The sequence below is a fragment of the Fringilla coelebs genome, assembly GCF_963513975.1.
Source record: "Fringilla coelebs genome assembly, chromosome: 16".
NCBI classification, from domain to species: domain Eukaryota; kingdom Metazoa; phylum Chordata; class Aves; order Passeriformes; family Fringillidae; genus Fringilla; species Fringilla coelebs.
Genome location: NC_140042.1, coordinates 6,684,358 through 6,702,294, shown reverse-complemented (window position 1 = coordinate 6,702,294; position 17,937 = coordinate 6,684,358). Strand labels below are relative to the sequence as shown.

The 17,937-nt window shown below is 43.7% G+C and overlaps 2 protein-coding genes across 2 annotated transcripts in view; one reads left to right on the top strand and one right to left on the bottom strand.

Annotated features, from left to right (window-relative positions):
* Positions 1 to 291: 291 nt before the first annotated feature.
* On the top strand, positions 292 to 11,266 carry BRI3 (brain protein I3). The gene is made up of 3 exons (XM_084216520.1): positions 292 to 580; positions 2,096 to 2,210; positions 10,886 to 11,266. Exons 1-3 carry the CDS (start codon positions 412 to 414, stop codon positions 11,016 to 11,018), a joined length of 417 nt encoding a protein of 138 aa, XP_084072646.1. The 5' UTR covers positions 292 to 411; the 3' UTR covers positions 11,019 to 11,266.
* Positions 11,267 to 12,403: 1,137 nt separating this feature from the next.
* BAIAP2L1 (BAR/IMD domain containing adaptor protein 2 like 1) overlaps positions 12,404 to 17,937 on the bottom strand; it is a 32,594-nt gene continuing 27,060 nt past the window's right edge. Inside the window, exons 10-14 of the mRNA XM_084216510.1 lie at positions 16,802 to 17,009; positions 16,437 to 16,514; positions 15,935 to 16,100; positions 13,512 to 13,552; positions 12,404 to 12,981 (exon numbers count right to left, since the gene is read on the bottom strand). Of these exons, the coding sequence (XP_084072636.1) occupies positions 12,906 to 12,981; positions 13,512 to 13,552; positions 15,935 to 16,100; positions 16,437 to 16,514; positions 16,802 to 17,009 (569 nt within the window). The 3' untranslated portion in view covers positions 12,404 to 12,905. The remainder of the gene's footprint in view (positions 12,982 to 13,511; positions 13,553 to 15,934; positions 16,101 to 16,436; positions 16,515 to 16,801; positions 17,010 to 17,937) is intronic.

Genomic DNA, 17,937 nt, shown 5'->3' with positions numbered 1-17,937 from the left:
CCCGGTACCCCCAGCTAGGGCAGCGTGTTCACGGTCCCGCTGACCGGGGCACAAGGCTGCGGGGCAGTCGGTGTCTGTGCGGGGCTGTCGGTGCCGGTGCCGGCGGGGCGCGGCCCCTTTAAGGCCCGGGTTCCCTGCGCCGCCCGGCGGAGCCGCCGCGCGCCGCTCGGGGAGCGGCGTCACGTGGGGCGCGGCGGCCTCGTGACCGGCCGCGAGCGCAGCACCGGGGCCGCCGCTCCGCGCGCGCCGCTGGGGAGGGGCCGCTCCCGTCCCCTCCCCCCGCCGCGGGCCCCTCGCGCCGCCGCCGCCCCCGAGCTCCGGCGCCCCCGGGCGGGGCGGGGCGGCCGGCGCGCGCCGGGCCCGGCGCCGCTTCCTGGTCGGCCCCGCGGGACGAGGCAGCGCCGGCCCAGCATGGACAGCAAACCGCTGCTGCAGGAGCGGCCCCCCGCCTACAGCCCCGCCGCGCCGGGCGCGCCGGGCTACGACTACGGGCACGGCAACTACGGCGCCATCCCCGCCCCGCAGCCCGGCTTCCAGCCGCCCCCGCCGTACTCCTACCCGGGCGCCGCGGCCGCCCCAGGTGGGTCACGGGCGGCGCCGACTCCGGGGGGCTGCGGGCGGGGGGTCCCCTGTGTGCGGAGCGGGCGCCCGAGCGCCCCGCTGCCCCTTGGCTGGGGCGGGGGCCGCTGTGGGGAGGCTCCGCTCCCGGGACTGGGCTGGAGAGGGCTCGGGAGCCGGGCTGGGGCCGGCCGGCGGGAGCGGGGAGCTCCGGGCCGCTCCCGCGTGCGGCTCCCCCGGCTCGGGGAGGTGCCGAGGCTGCCGCGGCTCCGCCGCTCGAAGGCAGCGCGGGGGGCGGGTGCGCCGGGATCCAGGTGTTCTGAAGCGCCATCTCCCTTTGCCCTGCTTCCCTCGGGGCCCCTGGGGTGTTTGCGTTGTGCTCTCCCCAAAATCCCGGCTGGGATCGCCGGCATTCCTCACACGCTCGGGTTTTCTGCCTCAGAAGATTGGCAGAGCCACAGCTGTGCTTGGCACTAAAACAGACCCCAAACTTGTTCTTTGCCTGCACTTCGCTGTACTCTGGTTAATGTTTGTTTTTTCTGATACACTTCAGTAGTCTGGGAGAGACTTAGGCAGGTGAGTAGATGCAATACTTTCATTAACAATTAATACTAACATCTGCCCACGAAAGAAGTAGCCTCTCAGGAAAGAGGAGTGCTTCAAAAGTTGTAGAAGTTACACAACAGGCACAGACCCCCCGTCTTTGAGTCGAACCCTGAGGCAATAGATTGATCTTCCTGTTGATAACTTGAAGCTTGTTTTCCTGCAATACAGGTATTAGGGGTTATTTTCAGTTTGAATAGCGAGGTTGCCAGACTTCACAGATGGATAACTTGATTGAAAAAAGTCTGAGAACTTGGGAAATAAGCTTAAAATGGATTATAACTGAGCAAACTGTGCCTTAATTACACTGTGTGCGTCTAACCATCCATTTCAAAAGCTTTTTAAAAGTATAATTTAAAGTTTTTAATGTTAATAAAGCAGTTAAAGCTTTCTGAATTCTATCTACTGCCATTAAAATTACTCATTCTTTTGCTAACAACATGGACTTTCTTAAAGTTGGGGTTTTTTCCTATGCTCTCCCTTTTTACTTGTGTGCTATCACTCTTACCTTGCTTCCCAGTTAGAAACTTAGTATATGGAATTTAAGGTTGAAACTAGAGGAAGATTTGTTCTGTTTCAAATCGTTTGTCTGCTGGAGTGGGGCATTCTTAATATATAACATCCAGAAGTGAAAGCTATGGTCATTGTTTAAACAGTTTTTCCCGGGTGCTCAGCAGCATTGAAACAAAATCTTGAAGTTAATTATTAGCTCAGTGTCCTTTTGGGATGGTTAAATTGATACTTGGGTTTATGAAGTGGCTTTGTTATTAGATGTGCCAGGTGTTCCAGTTTTGATTTTGATAGAGCTTCAAGTGCTTAATCAAGACTACATTCCTGTTTATTATTTTCCTGTATATTATTATTATTGTTTTGTTGTCATACTTGTAAATTGTCATTGTTCTGTGTGGTGATTGAGGGTTTTTTCTTATTTTAGGGTATGCTGTTCCTCCACCGACATCACAGCCAAACTATTCGAGCACGTACACCATCATCCAACAGCCTGCCACCACCACTTCTGTAGTAGTAGTTGGTGGCTGCCCTGCCTGCAGGTAAAATGGCTCTTGAGGAATTAGACTCAGTCTTGGATTTTGTTATTTAATATTGAGGTATCCGTGTGGTTCCTTGGTTTTCAATAGCTTTTCTTTGTGTGTGTATTTAACTGAAAAGGCACTAAGATCTAGGAGTGGAATGCTTTGGTTTGTGTGGTGTGAGCTTGTCCTGGTGGGCTCGTGACATGTGCTATAAATAATGCAAGACACTTCAAACATGAATTTGTTCTTTAAGATGGAGGAAGATCTGCAAGGGATACTTTTAACAAAATGGCACTTCAGTAACAGATGTAACAGGTCAGTTCTTGGGGGAGAGCATGACAGGAAGTCCTTTCTGATGTGTTTATGCCTGGTGATGGTGAGTAGTATGATTTTATTGTGAAACTCTGTAATCTTTGACCATAGTTACTTCTGGTTTTCTGGCAGTACTGTGGAAGAACTTCCGCTGTTGTGGCGGGTGTTCCCATTCCCAGTCCAAACTTTGCAAAACCAGGCAGAGTGATTGTCAGTATTGGCTGAAAACGTTGGTGGCTTAAAGCTTTAAAAGGTCTCTAAAAGTCCTTTAACTGCAGAAGAGCAGAGAAACTGATAGGCCAGACCAAAAATGTCAGTCTGCTGCAGTGGTGAAAACCAGAAAAAGTGGTCAGCTGTTACATGGAGTTGCAGCAAGAGGACAACTTCCCCCTTGGAGATCACAGCCGTAAAAAAGGAAGGAGGCACTCAGTTTTCTCACTAGTGCTGTAAGTCAGCTGTTGTCCCTTTCACTTCTCAGTTCTTCTCTTCCTGGGATATTGGCCATGGCTGAGGGCAGAGGGATTGGTGCTGGTGCAGTTCAGGCACTGCTCTGCCTGACCAGCTGTGACTCAAATGCAGGCTCATTCCCCTCTGTTAAAGCATACAGGAGTTACCCTTGAGTGTCTTGCAAGGAGGCACTTGATACTCTGCAGGTCTGAGCCCTTCCTTGCCTTTCAGAAGGTGTAGGGAACCTGCCTGAGTAGCTGAGGGGATTCCAGTTTGGTGTGTGATGAGTGGACAGAGGATGTCATATGGCAGAGGCTGTAGGTCAAGTGGTAAGGTTGATGTTTGGGTGAGAGTCAATACCTGCCTTCAAAGGTGGATTCAAATAAGAAGTATCCTGTGGTGTTATGTAAAAACAGGTGCCTGTTGAAATGGCACTAGTTAAGGCTGAAAAACCTGTACCAGCTAGAGCTATTGATCTAGAAGGTGAGTGTTTTAAACTGGGGGAAAGCAAGTGCTGAGCTGTTCAGAGGATGTGGTAGATCCTGCTACCTGAGTGATTACATCAACATGCTGATGCTGTAGCTCAGCCAGAAGACAGGGCAGATGTTGTGCATGGCCTGGAGGGGAAGTGGGCAGTGTATTTATACACATGGGTTTTCTGGCCCTGACCCCAGGACAGCTCAAAGCATTTCACTGGGAAGTGCTCTTGGAAATAGCTTAAAATGGGTAGGCTCTTGTGGCTATTATTTTTTTTTTCTGGAAGTTCATAGAATATTCTGAGTTGGGAGGGACTCATCAGGATCATCTAGTCCAACTCCTGGCCCTGTACAGGACACTCCAAGAATCCCACCATGAGCCTGAGAGTGTTGTCCAAGCACTTGCTGAACTCAGATGGGCTTGAGGCTTCTGGGATGGTCTGGGAAAGAATTCTGAAACAATCATTTGCACGTATAATACATAACTTCAGCCAGATTTTTGAAAATGAGCAGTCTGTTGTTAGTTGTTTTTAAGTGATCTCACTTGAATAGCTTTATTAAGTCATCAGCTATGCCCAGCTGGAAGTACCCATTGTGAACTCTTTCCTAAATCAAAATACCCTCCACAAAATCCTAGTTTGCTCTTGGACCCTCAGTTTCTGGTTTAGGCTTTGAAAAAAATAAATTGTGAGGAGAACTGTGAAATATTCTGGATCAGGGAATCCCATGGATGAATAAATGTATTAGTAATGGTGTGTCAGTCTCCTTTGCCTTATTGCAATGTTACTTCCTAATTGTCCTGATTGAGAAAAAACTCAATCCTCTTTGACTTAAAACACAGTTCCAGTTTACTTTCATGTCCTGGAAACCTATTTTATGATGAATGCATTGTGCAGCTATACTCTGAATACTGCCCTGAACAGAAAAGATGTTGAAGGAGCATTAAGAAATATTAAAAGCTATTAATGGTACAGAAAAAACTTTGTTATTAAACTGTCAGGTTGTAGGGGGATAGAATATAAGAAAATAAAGATAGTGTAGGAACTAATCTTACCCCTAAGGAGTTGCAGCTGGGCCAATTATCAAAGATCAGGAGCAGGCCTGACTTTAACAGGCCACAGCTGTAAGCAATGAGAAGAAGAGTGCTATAAAAGAGTGGGGTGGCTGAGTGAGAAGGGAACTGGAGTCAGTTGAAGAAGGAAGAGGCAGTGCTCTGAGGAGGTGGCCATGAGAAAACACCAAGAAGGTGTGAAACTTTTGTGATAAGGAGACAGCAGTATGGAATCCCTGCAATAAGACAACAACACCAGGTCAGTTGTCCTGTTGCTCTCCTGATTTGATAGTGCATGATTGTTAGAGAAGTCCATCTGCTTTAGATGACCAGGAAGAGCCTTGTGTGTGGCTGTGGGTTGATGTAACTGATGGAAGAACCTAAAGGCCATCAAGAGGATTTCTGCCATCAGGAATACAAAGCAGTCTGTTGCACTATGGCATGTATTTGTGTTGTTGATTGAAATCAAAACAATTTCCAATTTAAAATATGGTATGGAGGAGAAATGTGCAGTACTGCTTTCTTATTTGAATTGGTGTCTATTTTACTGCAGTCACGAGTGATCTTGCAGTTAATAAGCTGGCACAAGTACAGTCCATCTTTAGGCTTTTTTTTATGGTATTTAGTCATAAAAAGTACAAAGTTTCTCCAGCAGTAGCCTCTCTGAAGTTGGTAATGTGCTCGTGGTGACTGGTAATTGCATTCCTGCCCTTCTCCCTCTGAAGCACTGCTGCCATCTGAGGGATGACTCTCCTGTCTCTTTCATAGAGCTGTTCCTCACACTGAGCTCGTTCATCACTGGTCAGTGTTGCTTTCTAGTTACAGACTTCAGTTTTAATGTGCTCCATCCTTCCTTGCACTCTCAGAATGTCTTTGTTGGTTGGAGTCCTCTTTTCTCAGTGTGTGTTCTTTTCCCAGCCCTGATGTACAGAGAATTAAACTGAGTTGCACAATCTTGTCAGCTTTATGGCTTCTAGTTGACATTTAAGGTTCAGCCAAGTCCTGCTTTTAAGCTATTTTATGTTCCTGAGTATGTGTTGAGTCATTACAGGCACTGACTTTAGATATCCTGCTGTGGAATTACCTTTTTAGTTTGGAGAATGCAGCCCGGCTGCTTTACTTGTGGTCACTTTCATTTTCTTTTTCTCTGTCTTTTGTTGTTGGCCATAACTAACTGCTCAGGAATGTTTGCTTTCCTGTTATTTAACAGAAGAAAGTTCCTTTTAAAAACTGCAAAAACGTTTTTTTGATCTGATCACTGCAAAAGCCAACTCCCTCAAAATCTGGGGGAGAGCCTGTGATGGGCCCTGTTGGATTTTTATTTTCCTGTTGAACTGTATTCATTTGCTTGGGAGAAAGAGCAAGGGAAAGGACCTCACACTGCTGCAGCTTTCACTTCTGACAGCTACAGTGCATCTGCTGGACCAGCATTGTGGTGTGTCTCAAATGATGCCAACACTGAAGCTTCTTCCTGAACTGGAAGATGAGACCAGTTTAATTAAAACTGTATTTATTCTGGGATATCTTACAGCATTTGCCCTGCCACAGGTGTGGTTTTGTTGTTGTGATGGATTTTTTTAATTTACTGGGTTTTTTTTTTTGACTTCACAAAGTTACAACTTCTCAGGTCTCAGTTGAAATTTTGTTTTTGTCAATTACAGCCATCTCCTGAGGGAATAGACTCTAGAAAAATTGCACTTAGGTTATCAAGTTCTTCCAAATTTCAGCCTTCTGCTTTTCCATTATTTCAGTCACAAATTATGTGTGGGCTTTGATAAAAGGCTGCTCAGGATAGAGGCTTTCTATAGTTGTTCACTATTTAAACTTCATGTAAATATTCTTAGTATAATTTAATTTTATTCACTAGTTAAATATGCAAGGAATTTTAAAAAAGGCAGCAGCAAAACACCTGTTTAGAGAGCATGTCTTGAGAGTGTGAGCAAACCTGAGGATTTTTGGTTTCCAGCAGCAAGCTGGAGATCCTTTTGAACCTTGTGAGTGAAGTAAACTCTGCAATACCTTTTTGGGAGTGCTGTGAAGAGGACAGGGAAGCAGAAAGCCTTGATGCAGCAGACTGGGGCAGGTGCCACAAGGGCAGTTTGGAATTCCTGACTGGGAGAGCTGGGACCTTTCCCAGCCCAGCAGCAGGAAGCTGCTCTCTGAGCCTGCAGAGAGGAGGGATAAAGGCTGTAGCAGGGTCCCAAATGAGAACAGCACAGCTCTGGCTGCTTCTGAGGGGTTTTGTTCCACTGGTCTGACCTGATTTGCAGACAATAATCAAAACACATTAATCTCATAAAGTCTCATTTCTTAGAAAAATAAGGCACAGCAGGAATGTATTCCCTAATGGGAGTGTATAAAAATGGCAATCTGGTCTCTAATGCCTGGTCTGTCACTGGCCCCAAATTACAGCAATTATTTTTTCTTAGTGTCACCATTTGTCTTGAAAGAATACTTGTGTGATAGTTAGGATTTCATTGCAGCAATGAGTTGTCCTGGGAGAGGGGAGGGAGCTGCCCTTGTTTGTTGCTCAGCACAGCAGTGCTGATGGGCTGTGTGTGCAGACAAGGGAGGAAAAGCCCCAGCAGGGCTCAGTGGGGTTCACCCTGCTGGATGTGTACCCACAGAGAGCTCTGGCTGCTGTGCTCAGCCTCCTTTGCCAGGCTGGGCTCTTGGTGTCCTGATTAGAACTGGAGTTAAAGCAGTGGTGCTCCTGCAGCAGGGAAGGCTGCTGGTTTGGAGGCATTTCAGTGAACACAAACAGATACAGGCTGCTCCCATTGCCAGGATTCCTCTGCTTCTCCAGCCAGGCCTCTGTATAGGAAATGGGGCCTAAAGCACAAGGAAATTCAGATAAATCTGTAAATACTGTTGTGCCTCTGAACTAGGAAGGGATTTTAAAATATAATAACATTTACATATATGCATATCTTGTGCTGAGGAGGGCAAGCCAGTGGCTACACAGAGATTTGGGCTTCTTGTGAATGTGGATGAACAACTCTTCAAGATGCCATCAAGCTGAGGCTGGAGGAGCTGGTACCCCTCTTCACAGAAATCAAAACTGTAAACATCCAGTGCTTACTCAGTAGTTCCATATATAATTGTCAATTCTTTTTCTTCTGCAGCTGCAGGTGAGATTTAAACATTCTGAACATAGCTGCTGCTCTTGCATTAGCCAGGAGATGATGAAGAATCTCTGGCTGGTTTTGTTTGTATGTTCAAAATTAGAGATTTAGTGTGTAGCTGCAATAGTCCGTACTTGCCCCTGGTCTGATGTTCCCATTCAAATCTAAACTTTGAAATTCAACCAGCCTCTGTGGCAGAAGATGGGATATGATTTGAAAATTCCAGGTGGTTGGTCAGTGATCTTTGTGGAGGATAGATAGCAGTTTTCTCAAATGCAGTTTCTTTTAATGTTTTGCAGAGCTTGTGGTACAATCAGCCTGTCTGTGATTACCTGGGGTGGCCCTTTGAATGTATTTGTAAGGTCTAAAAAATGCTGATAAGCCCACATTTAAATACTGTGATGTAGTGATAAGTCTAAAAATGCACGTGTTAAATCAGACCAATGCTGTGTTCACAGACCTCATTATCAGCCCTCTCATCCTGAGCATTTGACTTAATATCTTAATGTGAGAGTTACTTTGAAAAAGGGGGTTATCTGAAAAACAATTTGGTTTCAAGTACTTGTCAGTGGGCATAATTGACCTTACTGTATGGAGTTGGCAGCTGCAGTTGTAGCTTAAATGCAAGATGCTGCTTGCAGTATAAATAAACCTTTCCACTTTATTTTTAGAGTGGGAGTGGTGCAGTTATAATCAGCTTTTATGTGGTTTATGCTGTAGAAGAAAATTTATGTTTGGTTATGTTAGTGAATCCACAGTTTGAGTATGGAGTCTCTAATTACTCCACATCTCAGGTAAGATATACAGGCAAAAAATATCCATATTATAAAAAGTATTTTTTTTCTTTTTAAATTTAGTAACTGGCTAAGCAGTGGTTGGGTAAGTGTTCATCTAAAATTAGGTGCTGACATAAATCAGCAGAAGCCAAGAAGTGTTTGTGTTGCTAATGCTGTAATCACACTGTTAGACATGATAGGAGCTCTGAAACATCAGGTATGGTGTGGGGGTCATACAGGCACAGCTCTGGTGAGTGTCCCTGGAGCTGCCTTGCTCTGCTGCTGGCCTGGGCTGTCCCTGGATCTGGTGTTGAACATGGATGGCAATTCTTAAATTTTTAATTGTAGTTTGCACTACTACTGAACACTTCTGAGTAACTCTGTTTAGGGGGAAGGGAGTTAAAAAGAAATTCTGTATGAAGTGTCAAGGACATGTGCTGACCAGTGGACTTGGGCCCTGCAAGCTGTTTAAGAAGGTTGATTGGAATGGGTTGGGCTGTGCTCATCACTGCTGGGGCTGACCAGCAGTACCCCATTGGTCCCTGTTTGATTAGTGTGTTTATTCTTTAGGGTCACATCAATGGACTGCTTATACTCTTAACTGAGCACACTGGCTTACTTGTCACAAATGTGGGTTGCAGGGCAGGAGCTGAATATGGAATTATTAAGAGACAAGGAGAGGATTTCAAAACAGTAATGAAGCTGGAGTTGGGTGCCTGCAGGAGGGAGCTGCTCAGTGTGTGTGAAAGGAAAAGAAGGCATTAGTGCAACAGCAGAGCAGGACAGGAAATACAACAGCTGTAACATGCTGTGTGCATTTTCCAAATAATGTTATTTGTGATGTCATTGAAATGCCTGGAAAAGGCTTTGCCTGTCTTGGGTGGATCTGCAGCGGGAAAACAGAATTTTGAATTACTCAGAAACCTCAAGAGTGTGTTACTGGGTTAACCTGGGGAGAAGCAGAGGCCTCACCTCCTGAGCTTGTGCTGCTGTTTTCTGTTTGGTCTGAGGGTGGTCAGCATTTTGTACATTTCCCAAGTGAAAATTGCCAAATTCAGCTGCTTCATCCAGACCTGATGGTTCTGGCTGAACACTGCAGTGTCCTTTTTGCCCCTGTGTCTGTTACTGGTGTGTTCCCAACAGTCCTGAATTTTTTTGTATTCCAGCTCTGGTAGCAGAGTGTTTCAGGAGATGGCACTTCCCCGAGCTCCAGCTCTCTCAGGGCAGGCACTTCATTTTGCCACAACAATGCATGATTACTTGAATATTGAATTGAATATCTGTGTGCCCAGAGAGATTAGAATGGTGAGAGATGAGCTCTGAAGAAGTGTTCTGCTTCAAGGCACACTCCTCAGGAATTCATATCCAACCCTTTTTCCCAGAGCTGGACTACATTTTGTAGAGTGAGTTTCAGTAGTGCAGGTCCTACTGTTCTCTCCCCAAGGCTCCACAGCACTTCAGGAGAGTCTCCTGTTCTCTCCCCATGGCTCATGTTATGCTGAGTTTGTAGGAATAGCCCCAGTGTCCAGCACAGGCTGCACAGCTCTGAGCTGTGGGACACTTGTGTGCTCAGACTTGAATCTCTGTGGTGATATGAACTTGGTCTGCATTTTTTAGTTGCCTTAAAAGAAAGTTATCTGAGGACATGAAATGATAAAGCTACTGCTGGGATCAATGGTAACCTGACAGTTCCTTTATTTTATACCAGATAGAGAGTTTATTTCTGTTTGCAGAGATAGAAGTTAAGTGCATTAAAGTGAGGGAAAGCTTAAGGGGAACATGAACTTGCGTTAGCAGCAGAATATCGGGAGCACTTGGAAAAGCCTTTGGCTTCTGATGGTGGCTGAGGGAAGGGGAATGGTTCCCAGGTTTAGTCAGGTTGCAGTGTTCAGGCAGTTGCTGTAAGGAAATGTCTCTTGAGCCTGCGCCTTCCTTCCTTCGCTCTATTTACACATCCAAGAGCTTGTCCCTGACTGCTCCCAGGGGAACAGCAGCTTGTTGGCCTTGGCACCCTGCTCACAGCCTGCACTTCAGGGTCACTCAGCTCTGTTTGCCTTGACTTTCACTGTACCAGGAGGATACATCTTGTTCGAGTGTTTTGCTAAACTCCAGATCTTGACTATTTAATGTAACTGCACAAATTTCTAAAGTCTCAATTCTCTGGTTTACTGTCTGTCTTCATTTTGGGGGATGCTCAGATACAGAGCTGAGTCGGGGATTGAAATGGAGGTAAATTTCTGCTGTCATAGGACTGTGCTGAAACCAAATTTCTGTGTGGTCATGGAGTTGGGAGTCAGCTGGAGCCATGTGACATCAATAATGAGTTCCTCTGCAGTTGTAAAGAGAGATCAGTTTTGAGAAGTAAAAACCAGGAACAAACCCCAAACCTTGTACTTTATCTTGCTCTATAAAATGGTGTGGTTTCTCGTGACTGCCAAAGCACTGAATGGTGACTTGGGGCCAAATTTGAGTGTCCTTTGACTGAGTCTGTTTTCCCTTTTTGCAGGGTTGGCGTGTTGGAGGACACCTTCACCTGTCTTGGTGTTTTGTGTGCCATTGTATTCTTTCCAATTGGGATTCTGTTCTGCCTTGCACTGAGGCAGAGAAGATGCCCCAACTGTGGGGCAGCTTTTGGCTGAGGGGCTGAATGTGGACGTGCTTACTGAAGCTACAACTGTTAGCATACTCTTTCTAATGTAAATGTCATGTACAATCATTTTATTTGCTTCAGACCTGTTTTGTAAAGTGTGAAGGAATTTAGTCTCTTGCATGTAATTTAAACTTAATCTTTTATGAGCATGTGCATTGCAAAACATGAAAACCTGACTTGTTTTCCATGTTTAGTGGCACCTGTTGAAAACTAAATAAAACTGCTTTTCCTTTTGCAATCCTCAACTTTTGGCTGGATTATTAAATATGTTACTGACATATCAGGTGTAGTCTGAAAGCAGAGTAGTAATCCTAGCTACAACGAAGGGTATTTGCCAGAATCCTTCTGATGACGATAAATGATGTTTAAGACTGTACATGTTTAGGACAGCAGGTATTTGAGGGGTGTTGTAAGTGCTGTGAGTGCTACCTCTATGGCAACAGCTCCTCTCCCCCACTGCAGGCACAAGTATTCACACAATCAGAGCCTGGTTTTAATTAGTGAGGGTTTTGCTTCATGCAGGGGCTGGTGTTGGTTCACAGACAGCAGAACCTTCTGCCTGCAGCAGGAAGAGCTTGGGGCACTGCCAGCCATGTGCTGCCCTGAGTAAAGGCTTTTGCATCTTAGATTGTTGAATTTTGATACTGAATTATTGAAAGCTCAGACAGGCTAGGTTGAGTTGCCTCTGCTGTGCTGTGGGAGATGGGCTCAGGTGTGGGGTACCCCTCTGAAAAGCTGCTGTTTCAGGTGGGGATGGGGAGTGTTTATGCAGGGCGCTCTGGCAAAATGTCCTCGGCCTTGAACTTGAAAGGCAGGGTGAGAGGAGCCAGCACATGCTCATATACTATTTTTTGATATTAAGTAAGTGAAAGGCATTTCACATGACTTGAATTCACTGTTTATAGTAGTAGAAGTAGGCACCACTAAACTAATGAGCCAGGGGATGCTGCAGGAAATGTGTGCATGTGTAAAATAGAATGATTTAGAGTAAGGATTAATCACAGGCACAGCTCTGCTCTGGCTGAAGTTAAAAGCTCTGTTTCTCTAAACTTGGCTACTGCACTGTGCCAGCATTCAGGCCTTTGCTCAGCTCCTTAACCAAAAATTTTCAACTTTAAGCTGTTTTTCTTTTGGGTAGGCTGCAGTAATGGAGGACCTTCAAAGGCAGCTTTTTATATTGGTGTTTGAGAGAAAAATATGGCACTGCTTTATTATGACCTTTTATCAGACTAAAGTTTGACAACAGTTTTTAAAGACAAAATTATCATTGAAGAATGTGTTGACAGTGTAACATTAGGCTGCAAATGAGTTTCTGTTGACTTGAAATTTGTGTGAACGTTAAGCAAGGCATTACAAGTTGTCTATTCTTAAGGGGATAAATATTTATTTATAACCTAAGGTATCTTTCTTACACAAAATAACATATAATCATTTATACAGGCAATTCTCTATTCTGGAATAAGGCAGTTGTTACATTCTTCTGTTTGAAAAAAAAAATCACTTATCTTCTTTAGGTGGCATATGCAGGCTTATATTCTAGAACTTACCATTGCAGCTTCCACATAATGAATGCCAAAGATTCTGAGCTATTACTTATTCTGATTCACTTGTGTATCCAAACTATTCCAGTATTTTCACAATTCCTACTACAAAAAAAGGCATACTGTAAAATCAAGCCCAAGTGCTCAAACACTAGCCCAAAGCAATTACCTCATTAGAAACTATAGGTTTAAAAAACATCAGCGCTCCATTCCAGTATGTGTCTATTGTACAGTAATTACATTTAAATAAATTTTTAGGACATGTTGAGATAGTAATTGTCATTGTTGAAACTGGGTGTCGATAAGGAGGAAGCAGATGTGTCTGACCCGTGTGTTCATCGGATAATCGGTGCTGATCTGTCATTTGTTACTGTGGGTCTGAGTTTCACTGTTGCAAAGGGGTTTTCTCCACTGAAAAGAAATGCATCCAGTTACTTGAAGGCTTTCTGCAATCCAACCCCAAATTTATTCATCAGGTCTTTCACTGTCAAACAGTAAGTTGTGGTTCTGAGACTCAGGGATTCTGTGCAGCTCTTAGTTTAACTGGAATTTTTAAAACGAGGTTACATATGAAGAATCACTTTTCAGTGAGCAAAAAATATGGGAAGTTAATGCCCAGTTACATCTGGACTTTTTTTTAATAGCTCCCAGTCTTCAAAGATTTTTGCTTTTAACCATCAAAGTCAGTTAAAAAGGGTTTTAACTCCTGCTCCCTGTCAAGCTACTGGAGAAACGTGTCTTTCTGAGAAGGGCCTGTGTATTGTGCTGCACTTGATGCCACCCTTGAGGAAAGTGCAACTAATTTTAGCCATATTGTTCTAGCAGTGACTGGGAAAGGTCACAGAGAAATTAATGACAAACATCCTTATTTCCTCTTATAATCAATAAAATTAAATAAGCCAATATAAAACCAAAGCAAAATCAGTGTAAAACTATTTTACCTTAGAAAAGGTGGTTTTATAATGCCATTCATGTCAGGTTTCTGTAAAAAAAAAAAAAATTCACATGAATTTGTAGAAATTTGCTACAGGTGATCTTGCTGTCCTGCTAAGGAAGAGAGACCCTGTAATTAATCTGTATGGCCAGTTTGGTTTTAATACTTCAAATTTCATTGCTGAACCAAAGCCTGTCAGGCTTTCCATTCCAGGCACGCTGTGTTTCAGGACCTCATTCAGCAGGTTCTTAACTCATGCTTGGCTTGTGATTGCAATGAAATTGCTCAAGTACATCAGCTGTAAATAGACTTAGACCTTAGAATTAGGCCTAATTAACCCTTAAAAATAAGAAAAATGAACAAATGCCTGAATTAAATCTTACTGAACACCAACCCTCCTCAAAGCTATGTCAACTACTAAAATATTTTTTTTATAATTGATACTGTTGTGCATATTGCTGTCTTGTGTAGCACAGCAGGAACAGTTTAACTGTCAAGACCCATTCCTCATCTCTCCTTCTTGAAATCCTGAGCTATTTTTTCTGTGTATTCTGAAACAAAAATAAGATGCCTTGAATCATTTCCTGTTTCTGCATAGGACGCCCAGTGAGCAGACTGTTTTACATGTCTGTAAATCCTGTAGGAATGTCCAAGCCAGCCCAGTATAATGTTGGGCTTATTTCCAAAGCCTATGGAGATGTGGGGCATGGGGACTTGCACGGAAGCAGGAAAGACAAGGAAGTTCTGCAAGAATGAAAATAAATAGTGACTTTGGAACAAAACACTTGGTTGCAAGTGCAGCAGCTCTCCTCTAGAGTTGTCCTAAGATGGGGTCACAGCAGCTGCTGTGAGTTAGGAGGTGCCTCAACAAAAGTGGTCATTGTTCTATACTCCACAAGTTCTAATTTATTTTAGTCTTGCTTTCCCGGTAGAAATTTAGATTATCAAAAAAGATGTATTTGTTTTCCACTCCTAGGAGCTATTAGTTTCCATTCTGGCTTCCAAAGAGATTGTACAGCTCTAATTAGAGCTCTGCCAACTGACTGATCTGCCATTCCTCTTGAGTTTCTGGTTCAACAGGAATGTTAGTCCACAAGCCTTAAATTTATTCCTAAGCCTAATGCCACAAACCAAAACAGCCCTTAAGGTGACTGTTCCTGAGAATGGAGTGCCCCCAGCAGAACAGTGCAGGGATCCTGAGACCATTTCACACATTCTGTAATTCTTTAAGCTCTTTAGTCGGTCACCTGGTCCCACAGAACTCTCCCTGCTGGACTGGCAGCTCCCAAGGGCTTTGGACATAATCACACTTGAAGGCCATGTGGATCCTGCAGGCTTCAACAGCAAGACACAGGCTAAGGGAGCACCATGAGTTCTGACATTACACCATTACTAAGGCTCATGGCTTCTTCATTCAAAAATGAAAACCACAAATACGTCAAAATACAGATGCTGGTCTTCAGAAAAATTTTAGAAGTTCCCAGATATTTGTTTTGAAAGTAACTGAATCCTGAGATTTAGGTAATATTTCTTGATAATAATTTTATGCAGCAGAAAGGCTTCATTCCTCACAGAAAACACTGTCCCAGAAACATCACTGCACAAACTACACACTTCCTACACCACAATGTTCACTACTGAGAAATAAACCCACTTACCTGAATGTGGACTCAAATATATATGCTCATATTACACTGTTCTGACTCCCCCAAAAAGTGCAAATCTTTTCTGTAGGAATATTTAGATGGGGGAAAAAAAAAGGGTATCCCAAAACATGACTCATAGTGAAATGGAGTAAGATCTCTGAGAGGAGCTTCACAAATCTCCAGCAACAACTTTCATACTTTCTTTCACACTTTTTATATTTGTAAAATGAGGTAACTTGTTCTTTTAAGAACTAGACACAAGTGTGTGGTTTGATACAAAAGTGATTGTAAAGTTTTTTACTGTGGGATTCACCAGATTACTTAGAAAGCAAAAACATCTGTCCCCAGGTCAACCCAAAATTTGTTTGGATGCTATACTGAGACACAAAATATTTTAGTCATCCCAAGAAATAATACCATTTTTTAGCTGGCAGCCAATTGTATTATTCTTTGATTCCTGAAGTTTCACTTTGCATCTTACTTTGGTGCAGTGTCTCATATTTTTGAGAATTTCTTTTCGTGTTTAACAGATTCCATGGCTGAGAAGTTTTGCTGTGCAGGGTAAGTGTCCCGCTACTGTCAGTTACATCCCTGATCAATTCTTCTCCCTTCCTGTTAGGATGGATGGACTGAAATGCCAAAACCCCTGAAATTCCTGCAGACAGATGGGTCAAAGGGCTGAGGTGGAGCACAGGTAGGTGAGGTGGGAGATGCCAGGGCCTCATTTCAGAGCCCATGTCAGCAGGGTGCCGTGTTTGGGTTCATTTGGGCTCCCCGCACTCACCGGGCCTGCCTGCTCCGCTCTGTCGGTCGGAGTCTTCACAGCAGCACCTTTGGCAGGCTCCATCCGTCTGTCTGTCTGTGCAGCCCCCAGGTAGTCTGGTGGTGGGAGGACGACTTCCCCTTTCTCCACAAGGTTCACGGAGCTAACGCTTCGGATTGGTGCAGGGCTGCGAGACAGAAGCCAACAAACCATTCTCAGGTGCCAGAATCCACCTCGCACTTCCCTGCAGCACCGGGAAAGCTCAGGGGTGCAGGAAGTGAATAATGGTGCAGTGTCCTGGAGCCAGGGAATCTGAGTTAAGGCTGTTCCAAAGCTACTCCTTGGGTCTATGTGTAACCATTAAAACACATTATTAGCATAATTAAGGCGCTGAGGGTAGACTATTAGAGGGTATTTACTGTACACGTTACTGAACTTTAAAAAATGTGAGCACAAAAAGAACATTTTAAATAAATGTTAGTGAAGATCTGGGCATTTCTGCAAGTGCCACCCAAAATGTTACCTTGGCACTGGGGCAAAGGCTTTTTCTTCTGCTGATTCATCCAGTGGTCTGGTGTATGATGATGGAAACCATCCTTTTCTGTAAAGGGAAAGGTCTTTTATATTATATAAAATTGGAAAGATCTTTCAAAATACTACAGTAGACTCAGCAAACAGCTTTAACTTTTGAAGAAACCAGTTTCTGATATTGCCAAATTAGTGTGTAAAACCAAATATGTGCAGAGATTTTTCCTTAGAGGGAGACCCCAAGTCCCTAGTCAGTGACAGCCAGTAAAAAATGTTGAAAACCATTTACTAATGTCTGCTAACATCATCTGGTGAGACACACTTTTACTTCATGTTCAAGGTGGGTAATGATTATCTTACAGTCTGGTTGTGTCATGCTCCCCATAAAGCCAGCCATCCTTTTCCTCAGCCACCAGCAGGGTGATGACATCCCCCTGGGCAAAGCTGAGCAATGTCTTGTTGCTTCCAGCAGTATGAGGGAAGATTGTCTTCACTTTTTGCCTTTTCATTATGTTCAGTCCCGTGGCAACAGAAGTTGAACGTGATAAACTGGCATCATCAGAATTCTCTGTCACAAAAAGAAAAAAAAATTAGATACACAGAAATAAATGCAATTATTAATCTGAGAGAAAAAAAAGGAAAACTCGAGTGAAAATGGAGACTTTGTACTTAGACACATCTCCCTGCCAATGTTTCTTATCACCAAGAAGTTCTTAACTGCATATGCCTTTATATGCACACACCCAGCATAATAAAGTGGAACCAACAGGCAGAAAAAGTTCTGTGAGTTTTAACTGGCTACCTCTTTTGGCAAGAAAAGTACTAAACAATCACACCTGTAAAAGACCTTTGAAAATTTTCCCTTCTGAAAAATGGAACTGTGTATAAAATCCAACTGACACTTTCAGATGTGCCTCAGCACTCAGCTTCAGCACTGAGAAGACTTGCAGATACTTAGCATTTTCTGCACACCAGGTGTTTATCAGAAAAAAATATAAAGGAGGGCTTAAAACTGTATGTTATTTGACTATTTTTAAGGAAGAAATGCTGGAATTTCTATTACACATTGAGGAGTTCTGTATTTCTTATCCTGTGGTCTAGGCCTAGTTGTTTCACATATCACAGAAAGTATAAAAATCAATATATTAGACACCTGGGAAGCAAATCTTAATAGGATTTTAAATTTCAGGAAAAGAACACAAGACTGTGTGCATCTTGTCCGACATGCATTCCTCCCTTACTGCTACATGCCCTTAAAGTAAGCCAGGGTGAGACTGTCAGTGTTTGTTTGTGCACTGAAACACTCAGATGTATCCTGTTCAAAATCATGGAATGCCTTCTGCTGATAACATTTCAAGCCAGGAGAGCAGTTAAGTTGGGTTAATAAGTGACACACAAAGTAATTAAAATAGAAATGACTTATCCCGACCTGCATTTAACACACCTCTCTCCCGTTAGGTAAATCATATAAATCCTTTGTAAGGACCATTTCCTAC